The 12,936-nt window shown below is 38.5% G+C and overlaps 1 protein-coding gene across 2 annotated transcripts in view; it reads right to left on the bottom strand.

Moving 5' to 3' along the window:
* Positions 1–12,936, bottom strand: part of SLC44A5 (solute carrier family 44 member 5) — a 108,703-nt gene that overhangs the window by 17,462 nt on the left and 78,305 nt on the right. For both annotated transcript variants that reach the window (XM_062580991.1, XM_062580989.1), the window contains exons 5-12: positions 12,675–12,759; positions 9,776–9,904; positions 8,944–9,004; positions 7,192–7,315; positions 5,911–5,994; positions 3,338–3,450; positions 2,994–3,125; positions 465–564 (exon numbers count right to left, since the gene is read on the bottom strand). In XM_062580991.1, coding sequence (XP_062436975.1) covers positions 465–564; positions 2,994–3,125; positions 3,338–3,450; positions 5,911–5,994; positions 7,192–7,315; positions 8,944–9,004; positions 9,776–9,904; positions 12,675–12,759 — 828 coding nt within the window. The remainder of the gene's footprint in view (positions 1–464; positions 565–2,993; positions 3,126–3,337; positions 3,451–5,910; positions 5,995–7,191; positions 7,316–8,943; positions 9,005–9,775; positions 9,905–12,674; positions 12,760–12,936) is intronic.

Raw genomic sequence — 12,936 nt, 5'->3', positions numbered from 1 at the left:
GCATGGTCTGTTAAGTCAACAATAATTATTTACAGTGTTTCATTACACATAAAAATTTCACCCTCAAGTGACATTTCCACACTGCTGAAAAACTAGAGGACTCATAAACTCATTTAAACTAAATTTCATAAACTCAGTTTATGAAATTTCTGAAATGCTTCTATCTGTCAAAGTTGTGAATAGAAGTGTTGCAAAGCATTAAAGTGTTCCTGGATTTTAATCAACAGGCACTAATAAGTGGAATCGGGGGTGATGCCAGCATTAACTGCTATGGTCTACATTAGTAGTTGCAGAAGACCTCGTTAACAAAGAACTCGTATTCCTTACACTACCTGTTCTGCTCAGTAATCCCTACGCCGTGCTTTACCCCTAACTTTCTGCCCTTGGTTGTGCAAGATGAAACTGAGGAAGAGCGTACCCTAGAGTTCATTTATTAAAGATACATTAAAATCAGACAAACACACCTACTGCCTTCCTTCAACAGGGCAATAGCAATCCGGATTCGATTCCTCAGGAAGATTAGCATCAATATGATTATGACCTCAACAACACAAAGTATTATCACTGTAAAACAAAACAAAAAAAAATTCAGGAACCAAACCAATATGTTAACTCTGTAAATTAGTAGTACCATCCTCATATTTTGTAATACTGTTCATGAACTCCATGAACAACTCTCTGCTAGAGCAGTTCTCTCTTTCACTGCACCTGTAAGCCTTCGATTCCACTTCATAAATTGGTAAATCCAAGTGTAGGGGAATTCTACATGCAGGAGTTAGGACGTGTAGGACTCTAATATTAGGATTTTTAATTTCAGAATAAAAATAGAACATATCATCCTTAGACAAAGACAATCATTCACTAAAAAAAAAATACTAGCATTTGGCTATACAGTTTACCCTTAAATTCTATTATTCATAAACAAGCATTTTCAATGTTCATACTCTACTGCTGCTGTATCTAGATGCAATAAAATAAAAAGGTAGTACATGGAGAGTCCAATTTGCACCAAAGTTTATGACTTTTCATAAAAAGTACATTTCTACAATGTATCTTATTCCAACATTTAAATGCACTTAAATCAATAAGTTGGTGTAAACATTAACTTAGCATGCATTCCTTTCATCTCCTTTTTAAAAAGGAGAGACTAGGACAAGGCACTTTGGGGCAGATTAGTTTCACCTTGCAGTAGTACTGCTGGAATCATACTGACTTGCTCTGAGGTCAGAGATCCGAGAGTGACGTCCCAGAAGGTTCCTCTCTTAGTTAAGAGCAGTGTTCGAACCAGAACCCAAATCTAGTTCAAATTCAGCTTCAGTCTGTTTTCTATTTGTTTTAGTTCAAAATCGACTTCTGCTGAAGAAAGTAAAAACTTCTCTAGACTTTAAAAGGAAAGGACAGGATCCTTAATGCCTGAAGCACATCTCCTCTGATCCTGAGGCATATTCATTAATTTGGGGTGCTTCAGTCAGTCAGGAAACATCTGAATAGTCCAGCAATGGTATGTATGGTTGCATACGGTGGGGTCTTCTCCTCCAGCTGAAACCAGGAAGCATTTGGGGAGGAAGGCAGAGGGGATAATATTCCTGTGTCTTGGTTCATCTGGAGGTTATCACTGGCAGATGGGAATTGGCTTCTAAGGCCCACAGCTTTGACAGCCTCAGAATCCAGACACAGATATTCACAGATGCTGTTAAATCACAGCCCTAGGTTTTACCAGTATCCTTAGCCATCAGAACGACATTTGGCAAGTAACTACTGTGCTGCTTACAGCTGCAGACTTTGTTATGACAGGTTTTTGCTACCTGGATTTCAGCACCTATTTTGAGAAGATTCTCCACGAAAAAACACAGACTAATCTTTAATACAGTTTCTCTAATGTTCTCATTCCAATTCAGGTCTGTTTAGTTAGTGTAATTCATCCTATGATGAATTATGGACTAGGATGGAGGGATCTGCATTTTCTTGATGGGTATTTAACTGCTCTGTTGCTTGACTTTGGACACGTCATTTCATTCCTGAGTACCTCAATTTCCTTTTCCGCAAAGGATACTGAGCTCTACATAAACTATGCACATTGGTTGGTAAGAATGGGCCAGGCCAAGAGCTTGCAGCGTTATTAGGGAAAAAATGGTTCTGTTGTAATACCTCCTAGGGTTAGCATACCAAGAAGATTTGCCTCAACAATATGTAGAAGATGCTCCATTAGTTCAATGATCCAAACACACAGGTAAGTGAAAACATAATGTAGAGAAGAGATTTAAGCAGTGAAATGCTGCTCCATTAATTTAGCTACAAACAGGGAAAGGTAGTATTTTATATCTAGGTGTATATGTGTGTGTATATATATATATATATATATATATGTATGTATATATATATAACATTCATCATCCTATTCACAATATCTGTGTGCCTTCCAATAGAGTAGCAACAGCAGTGTGATTAACATTTGCCAAATATTTGTTGTCTCCTCTGCTCCTCCTTTCCTGGGGAGGGATGTGTGTACTGCAGGCTTTCTTGTTCCTCTAGGCATTTGTTCTAAATACCCATGTTGTTATCTGCCTCTGCACAGAAAGGCAATGAAGCACTTGGAATTAAAGGTGATGAAATTCACACTGGTTCATTCTACGGTAGACCAGCCTCCAAGAAAATTCAGTGACCTGGTCACAAGAGTCTTATGAAGATGTGTATTGTTATTGATAACTCTGTTGATGCTTCTAGAGCCTTCACAGAGGACAACAGACAAACGGGGAGAGAAAAATGCCCTTCCTCCTACAGCTTCATCAGGACTGCCTTACTTATTGTGGAATACTTCCCCATTATGAAGACTGAAGGTTACAGAAGGGGAACGCTGATAGCACAAGCATTCAACTTACCTCGCCATGTGACATCTTTCAAGGAGGAGACTTAACAAGGCAGAAACTGTAACAAGACAGTGATTGGTTCTCGTGAACATCTATTAAGAGATACCAAATTTAAAGTGCACTTACTAAATGCTAACCATGTTTGCCTCAGTTGCAGATATACTCTGAAGTCTGTCTGGAATCCAATATCATAAACAGTGAGGTCAGATCCAGGTATTCCCTTGAGATGACTATACTCCCAGTAACAATGCCAGATGCCTTTTAAAAGACAATCAACAAAAATTGAGAATTTCTGAAGAGCACAGAGACACAAGTTAAAAAAATAAAAATGTTTTACAACCCAAGTGTTAGATAAGCAAAAATCAGAAATGCATTACTATGAGACTAGCAAATTATAAAATCACATCTATAGAAAAGAAAGATCAAGCATCAACAAAAGATAGCCTAAGAGGCTCGCAGACTGCACCTACCATATCCTATAATTCCAATCACACCAAAGATGAAGATCCAGAAAAGGACCCCGGCTGTGAACCTTAATAGCACAAGGAAGAGCAGACTCACAATCATTGCAATGAACAGCCCACTGGGAAAACAGGAGACAAAGATAAAGAAAAAAAGTGTGAGACTTCACTTTCTTACAATGCTTGTTCCTCCAAATGAAAGTCACAGTCTCACATGAGAAGGATTCAAAACAACGTATTTCAAAATCTTTCAAAATGTATTTATGAGATACATCCTCTTGAATATCATCTGTTATTGGAAACCAACAGCTTATTTACAGTAAGCTCACAGGATAGAGCCAGAAACGTATCTACATACTAAGTCCTCAGCTTGGCTGAATGGGACTAGTGCACTGCCTTTCTGGTCATTTACAGCAGCTGAGGAACGAACTGCCTTTTTCAGGACATATCTAGTCCACAGTATAGAAAGTATATTGGAGGAGTATCTATATGGGTGGGGAGCTTACAGTTTTATGTCCCCTACTTGAAAAGAATGTTAAAAATTTGGCATTCTAAGAGCTTTCTTAGCAAAAGATCATTAAATTTAGGAAGGAAACCAGTGACTTTGCCCATCAGAAGAGGGAATGATCATTCTCTGCATTCTGATACATAAAAACAAAGTGGTAAAAGCTGACTTTCCTAAAGAACAATTATAATAGGCATCTACAGAGCATCTTTTCGATCTCTGGTCTGCGGTAAGGAAATAATCAATGTGATTTCACTCTTTTTCAAAGAAAAGCAGAAAAATGACTGCAAAAGGCCATTTTACTAATCATAAAGCACTATGAGTAATAACCCCCTTGAATAAACATTCAGCTGAGATGCTTCATAGAATTTTTCATTTCTCTAAAGTTTTCAGTAGATGTTGAAAGAATGTTATGTTAGCACAGACTTATAAAAAATTTTAAAATTTTGTATTTTGCCTTGCTTGGGTCAGCCTGATCATAATCAAACAAAATCACTGAGAATTCTAGAGCAAACTAAGCCAGGTTGGCAGAGGACCAAGAAAGAGAAGAACATCAGCTTATCTGAAAATTTTAAATCTTAAATCTTAGCCCTTTAAAGACTTCCTAGCATGACATTTTCCCTTCTGAATGACTTGTTTGAAATTTAGATGATGTTCCTCAAAAACCCTGCAATTTTGGACCTTAGGGCTGCTGAAGTACAGACATTTGTTTGAATCTCTTTAGATATACATGAGTCCCTGTAACACCAAAACTAAGTGTACGGCAAGAGCTGTCCTCAGCAGACCTATTGTCTTTGAGGCTTGAAAGCTGCTATTCTTTTTGGGTAGGCTAAAAAGACTAGAGGAATTTCATACTTAATTTTTAATCCAGCCTTCTCTGACTATCAGCCCTGCACTGTCATCACCCAAACTCTGGCACAGCAAATGTTTAGCCAGAAATCACTTGATGTATCCTGAAGCAGTGTGAAGAAAATTCTATCCAACTACTTCAGAAAGAAGTCTTTAAAAAGAAATTATTCTGGAAATGTGGAAACTGGCTCTCAGTATTTAGAATCTCTGTTCAAAAATGGCCAGTTCTCTCTCCAGCCTGTTTAGTGACATCTCCTTTGGAAGAATCTGCACCACAAGCCTGTTCCTACTAATTTCAGTAAGAGATTCAGACATAGAGCTGAGGCTGCTGAACACTGATGTGGGTTTCTTGCCACTGACTACTGTGGGCACAAAATCAGACTACAAGAAAGCTGTCCTCCTGCCACTGACTAGGACAGCTTTAAAAGCCGACATGTTCTATTTCTTAACTGACTGTTGAAGCTACTTTTTAATAATTCTCCACATGCAGTTTATTACCTAAAGTTTGTTATTTTATTGTTTTATGAGCGGATTTGCATCCAGGGCTGAATAATGTATGCTTAATACACGCATGCTCTAGGTTGTCTGTCTGCTTCTGTTTAAAGTGATCAACATGCTTACCTGCCCACGACACTACTAACTGGCTAAACATATACTTAAGTATTTGCATGGACAAGACAGTTGCTTCATTTGTTTCAGTGCTGTATTTTTACTAACTGGTGATTAGTGAATATTAATTGCAAGATTTATTAATTATTAATTGCAAGAAGACAATACCATTCAAAGTTTTTCATTCTTGCTCTGCCCAGTGCACTGGCAGTAGATGATTTATGATGGTTTTAACTGTATTTTGCAGGCATGAATTTAGAAACCACCTGTTAGATAAACATTCTAATGGTATTACCAAATGTTATTGTCTGAAAGTCTCTTAATTGTGGAGTATTTTGGCTTTGGAATTACCACACAGATGGATTCTACAGTAGAAGTCAGAGCCTACTCTTTTTCTGCCTGGTAAAATATCAAAAACTTGCTTTAGAACAATTGCTACTCTATGTGTATGCGGCACTATACTTACCTAATATACTACAATGTGATAAAAGGAAATTACATTTGCTCTTCGAGTTTAAAAGTAGGATTGGTAACAAACACATACATGATTTATTTTTTCACTTCTTGCACGGTCCAAAGTGAATTTGGAAAAATTACAAATACCCGTTAAAAATCTTACATTAAAATCCAATACCAAGAACTGGCATAATCTTCAAAAATTTTCATTCCAACTGATCTTGCATCCAGGACAATATTGATGCCACTGAAAAAAAGATAAAGGTTGCTTTACCTTGAAAAGTAGAGGATTTATTTAAACAACAAATAGGTCAAGTGAAAACAAAAATCATTGCTAGTAAGAAGACTATATTAATATCCTGCAACTCCAGTTCTGTAACAAAGCAAACATCAATTAAATTCACGTCAATCAAAATTCTGCTAAGTTAGAAGGGCTGAAAAAGCCCGCGTAAAAAGGTCTGTACAGATCCTGAAAAAAATATATTAAAAAAGCTCTATGAGTGTTAATTATCACCACATTTAATTACTTATTATGGCACAAAAAAGTACTACTGAAATCTACAAAGTCCCGAAAGTCGTATAGCTGTAACTCTGAGACCACCAATAGCAGAGAAGCAGGAAACAGTCAAGCAATAAGCCGACCTTAGGGGATTGTTTTCCAGTCTCCTAAAGTACTCTCCAACATTAACTTTTTCTTAAGAAGAAATGAAGAATATGGCAAGAACAGGCAACGTACTTGTAAATGCCAGCAGAAGGGAATTTAATAAGGTGTAGGCATTATGAGGGTAGGTAAAGGGCTATAAGACAGATGCTTTGGATTGAAAGGCATGAGAAGGTCCCCCCATTCTTCAGCTAGACTGAGGACTGAAAGCAGCTGGAGAAGCTAGGCTGTTACAACAGTTTTCTCCCATCCCTCTGTAAGGGAAGTATTGCCATGCACTAGCGACTTCAGTACGCTACTTTTTAACTTTTAGTCACAGTTAAACCCAATAGGAGCAGCCTTAACAGGCGGGATGCCCATAGTACTAGACAGCTGGTTAGCTGAGATAGTTTGTTAGGCTATCACAGGCAGACGGGGGCAAGGCCATTAGAGGCTGGCCTGTGTCCTGCAGCATAAGGGTTTCATTTTGAGCCTCCTTTTGCTTCGTTTAGCACTAAGTTTTGCTAGGAAAACAAACAATAATGATTTAAAAACTGACAACCAATCACTCTGAGACATCAGACTCAAACTTTCAGCTCAGCTCTTTTTTGCATGTCACAGTGCTGGTCTCCCCTACCGGAATTTTGCAGGTGCTCAGGCACAACAATACCATTTCTTCACAAATCTGGCCTAGTTTCCTTCATCTATTTGCTACAATGGATTCTGAATTCTTCTTCAATTTCTAAATTAATTCACAAACTCAGAACCCAACAAACAAAAGCAATGGTGAAGAGTAAAACGTACTTTGCAGCTTCCCTGAGATCAGTCACATTTCTTGTTTTCCCTCTTCCATCCTTGAAGGTAGTTTGATTTGCCACAGTCAGCACACCATTCTTTGTGGAGAAGTCTGGAAAGCATCTCTTAAGAACTATTCAAAATATCAAAAAACAGGATACATATTACATGCACTTGCATCATTTGTATTTTACATCAAAATATTACTTGTTTATATTAAAATCATTTCAGATACATAACCAATTGTTTCTTCAATTAGTGATCTGTTGATATGTTGACTTTGACAAACTGTAGAAGAGTCATTATATTCAAGATGCTGACTTTTATGCCTTGGGGCTTCTTGTCTCTTGTTGTACAAGTTTAGGCATGGTGAGATCCTAGCCTTTGACTAAAGAGTCTAGGTGCTACCGAATAACAATAGTGGTAAAGGTAGTACTTTAAGTATTTGTAGTAAATGCAGAACTTCTAGTCCAGTCAGTATCTGGGCAGCTGCTCAGATATGTCGTTTGCATGATAATAATCAAATCAGTCTCCAGGTACAGACTCAGTGTGACTGGTCATGAATGGTATTAGTCCCCAAAGTAACACATAGAAGCAAGTTCTACTGCCTCCCTACGCCAGATAAGCTGCAATACCAGCCACTATCAGTGGGAATTCTTGGAGAGGAGGCAAACTATTGGTTAGACAGAGGGAGGAGGTGATTGTAAAAGAGAGAAAAGAAGGGGGTTATGTCCTCATTTATGGCATCCTGTCCTTGGCTGCAAAAAGTCATGGTTTTCATTCTGAACAGAATTAGAGATCAGTCCTCCTACACAGCTGTATATTAAGTTTATATAACAAGGCTATGCTTTCACTGTCAAGTTCCAACAAACACTGATGCCAAGTTTCAATAACCAGTCCTCATTCTGGAAAAATTAGAATATCTACCCCACCAATTATTCTGAGGAAATAATTAAGTTACATGTCTTTCTTCCTCCCCCAGTAACCTTTGCCCTCTACTGTAGCCTGCAAGAAGATACTAGATTCTTGCAAATTAACTTTCTGCCTTTTGGGTCAATACATCAGGTTTAATAATATTTTTAGCTGAATCCATAGTTTCTCTTTTTGATGATCTGTCCTTGGTTTATCTGATCCCTTCTTTAAAGCAAGGAAAAATAAACAGCTCGCTCTTTCTCTGCATGAGCTTCTGGACCAGTGGCAGATGCTCCTGGTATTACACTCTCGCAGCTGTGATCAGTTCTGCAACCTGTAGCTGCCTGTTCTGAAATACCTGCTGACCTTGATGACAAAAATATCTTTTCCCCCCTTGATTCATCTATAAGCCTGTAGAACCAGCCTCAACTGAAGAGCAAGCTGTATTGTCACGGGGCTCAAGTATCATCTGAACTCTAAACAGGTGGCTATATGAGCCTTCCTGCACTCATGGTATTTGCCTGATTGCCAGTGGGATTGCTTGCTCACAGGCAAGTGACAGAAAGCATCAGATACAGAAAGCATCATTCAAACTATAAAGTTTTCATTGTTAGTGATGATTCATGAGCAAGAACTCAGCTTGACTTGATCATAAGCTGAACTTTCATGGCTGGCAGCTAGAAAAAAAAATCTTTACATTTGCAAGCTGTCTAAAATTGATTTGGATGTCACTGACAGATAACAGACAGCTCCTAGTGACCTTGTCAGAAAAACACTTCTCAGAATGCAGTTTTTATTTAATGGGAACACTACTATTCTGTTGAGATGTGTGTAAGTAGAGCCACTTACAAGGCCTGCTTGGAATGATCATCGAAGGGCAATCTTCATCACGCAGGACTTGAGCAACAGACTAAAAAGGAGAAAAACAGGAATTGGTGAACATAGCACAATAGTGCTTTCCATCTCTCACTCAATCTGAGAAAATGTCCCAAACTGGGCTTTGTAGTCTCCTCCCAAATTTGACTGGTGGAGCTGCAAGACACACTCATGATGTGAGAATTCCAACTGCCACATGTGATTTGAGAAAAAAAAACTATTCTTGCCTTTTTTAGTGACAAAGACCTGTTCACATTGGATCTGCACCTAAACCAGAGGTGACTGCACAACTGTTCTTTGCCTGCTCTTCAACCTTACTGTTAAAGAACAAAAATTTAACATAATTAATTCTAGTTGATTTGCAATGTGTTTTAAAGATAAGAGGAATATTGCAGTACATTTGAATGCAAAGTCAATTACAGCAAAGATGGATTAATTTTCCTAGCTAAAAATATTAACTAAGTATCTGTGGATGACTCAAAAGTCCCGAGAGTTTGTTTAAGATGCTTTACTGGTGTGAAGTACTTAAGTATTGGAGGAGACCACCTTCCACAATACTGCAATTACATGTGTAACTGCAGACACGCTTTTAAACAAACAGCAATCATTTAAAGACTGGGAGATTGTGTGTGCTTAAGAGATCTTCAAATTTGATTAAATCGGTGTTAAATAATATACATGGGACAACTCCTTGTTCGATGAAAAGTGGAATAATTCATTGCTTTGATGCAGCTCCATAAAACCATGCCTATTACATAATGCCTGAAGCAAAAATGTATCACATCATCCATTGATACATACACACCTTGCGAGGATTGTTAAAACCAGGTTTGCAGAACTGCTTGAAGTAATTCCAGTTATCTGGTTTATATCTGTAGGAAGCCTGAACATCTATGTAGGTTGCAAACCTGTCTGGGCACTTTGAGACGCAAAGCTGTAAGAAAAATTAAAATGAGTAAAGACACACTGGAGGTAGAGAAGGGGAAGAAAAGTCAATGCAGTCAAAAAAAAAAAAAAAAAAAGACAAAAAACGGCCTCCTATAAAAGCGCTCTGTTTTATGAGAGTGACTGCTGTAATACTTGCTGTACTGTTTAAAACAATTTTCTTTCTTTTAAATCCCTAGGTGAACACTTAAAATTCTTTGATAGAATACACTTTCAAAATCTATCCTTATATACGGCATACCAAAACACCTTTCGTATTTTTTTTAGGTTCTATGTATTTTTGTAGATAACTACAAAATTTTTTTTAGCCTTATAGAAAAGAAAGATCTGTCAGTCCCTCCCCTACTCCACTTTTACCAGCAGCAGTGATTACAAGCAAGCTAGTGCAAGAGCTACTTTCATAGGACATGTGGCATTTATCTATTATGTTTATAGAGAACTTTATTCAAAAATGTCTCATGCAGCCAAAATCACTTCACCGCTCCACCCAGTCTCTTCAGTGAAACACATCTCTACTGATGCTGTTGAAGTCAAGTTAGGTTTGAATCACTCATATGAAGGTGATTATTTTGTGCCACTGACTAACGATGAAGGTTAAAAGCAAGTAGGGTGCACACACCAGGAATGAAATTCACACCTCTCCAAGCAAAGCCAATATAAAAAGATTTATGTGAGAAACTGAGTGAGGACTGGGGTTTGACGAACGCATCCACTTGGAGGCTGTGGTTTTGGTTTACGTACTGGACAAGCAGCTGTCCCCGTACCAAGACTCAGCAGGCTTTCCTGGCCACAGAAATAAGTGGCCACTGAAGTAAGCCGTGATGGAAATGTACAGCTATTCTGACCTCTTTAGCATATCTCAATTCTGATCAAGTGAAAGCCAATCTGAAGTCTGTCTTTTTAGCAGGTTTTAGCGCTTTCTGGAATGCTGTCTTCTGTTTCCAAAGCTATGCTATCCAGACACCCTTTGCAAAGCTCTGCTACCCAGGCACCAGAGCAAAATCATGAAGGAAAGCGTATTTTACCTCAAGGGCATTCTGCCATATGTCACCTCTGAATGAATTTGGGGAAAAGATCTTGTACTAACCCTTAGGCTGGATGTTGCAAGAGAGGCTTTCCAGATGAGCAATACAGTCCCATGGACTAGCTACAGGCCAAGGCACAAGAAAAGATGAGTTTTGTCCTTATTAAGACAATAGGTGGCTATGAGCGTGCACTTTACTGTAAGCTCAGTTTCCCATCTATGAAATAGGGCAATGAAACATGCTGCCTATGTGTTCAGTGAACTGAAATAACACTTTGTAAATCCACAGCTTGACTCTAGAACCAAGGCTGTCTCCATGCTCAGTTCTTACTTTTCTCTCATAAAATACTTGCTTTAAGTGGGATAGGAGTGAAGGACCTTGTCTACAGTTCAAAAGAGGAATTTTCAAGCAAAAGTTTCTTCAATATTTTCACAAAGGATCAGAGAATTAAACATCTGCAGGAACAAATAGCATTCAAAAAACTCTCTCAGTTTTGGAGACATTGTATGTTTGAAAATAGACAAGATAGCATCACTCCCCTTCAACATCCTCTTTCAACAAGTATTTCATTTTGCTTGACTCACCGTCACTGCTAGCCTGACCAGAACACCAGACTTCGTTATTTTTAAACAGGCTGCCCTGCCAATGCTGATGAGCCTAAAGACTGTAGGGTGACAGTACAACTGTGGGCACATGGGGCTTCCTGACGGAAATTTGCTGCTGACCGAGGAAGTTTCCATTCTATTTGCAGCTGACCAGTTTTAAGAGAGTTCCTGCTCCTCCCCGCTAGAGAGTGACATCTCTTCACTGTGCCACATAGGCCCCACAGTCACACTAACTGATGGGCAAAAAACATCTGGCAAGGATGAGGATCAGGAGTAACAGCAAGCTGGAATGGGAACCATTTTTAAATGCTAGTCAAATAAATAGTCATTTAACATTTGTAATCAGTAAATTCATTATCATGTAACAGCTCAAATCCAAAGTAACACTGGATTTCATTGAACACTGTCAAGGTGACTGAGACCACACTCTGCTCCCTGCAGTTGAGTTGCATAGCACAACTACCACTTCAGCAGCAAGCAGGGTCAGGGCAGCCCTGCCTAACCTACCGACATCATCATGTGCTGCCTCCTGAGAGGCACTGACATGACTGCTTGTGCTCACCAAAGAACGACTGTGAAACAGTCTCAGAGTCAAAACATTAGGAGGACACTTCTAACCCACACCAACTTGGTGACTAGGATTATGTTACAGCTTTGCAGGGAGCTGCAGCACAGCTGAGGGAGCGCAAACCGTGGCATAAGGCAAAAACAAGCTTTCAAATATTCAATTTTGAAAGTACTGTATGATCTTACCACACCCAACTACTTCTGTCACTGGGGATATGCAGAATTTCTTGAACATGTTTAGCTTAGAAAGCCCTAGATGTCAATCAAAATTATATTCTGCACACAATTCTTACTACTGGACAGCTGCTTGTGATGGATTCAGGAGTAATAAGTTGCTGGATCCAACAGATCCAAAATACATAATCCTGTGCACTTCTATGTATTTTCTCCTGATCATCATAGGCTACAGATACTATGTATTATATATGTTACAGATAACATGATCAGATCATACTATGCAGGATATGACCAGCATTTTTTTATATTCCAAAAAAGTATGTCTAGTTCTTAAGCACCATGACTAAAAGATAGGAAAAATATTTTATCTCTGTGTTTTACTCACCTGTGTTGTAGGGCACTGTAGGTTTATTAACACTGCTGGGCTGGCACATTTCAGAATGTTAAAGTAAAACAAAATGGTCTTGTTCCTATAGAAGTGGATATAAGATAGTTAATTGTGTAAGCAGGGTGCTTATACATCCCAGCATACTTAGATTGATAAGTATCAATCAATCCTGTTTCCCCAAATAGTCATATTGCAAATCCAAGACAAAAACAAAACACAAGCAGACCCTGAATGTTCTGTGCCAAGACATTTTTAAAAC

This window comes from Rhea pennata, chromosome 8 (genome assembly GCF_028389875.1).
Source record: "Rhea pennata isolate bPtePen1 chromosome 8, bPtePen1.pri, whole genome shotgun sequence".
Lineage (NCBI taxonomy): Eukaryota > Metazoa > Chordata > Aves > Rheiformes > Rheidae > Rhea > Rhea pennata.
This window is presented reverse-complemented; position numbering and strand designations above follow the sequence as displayed.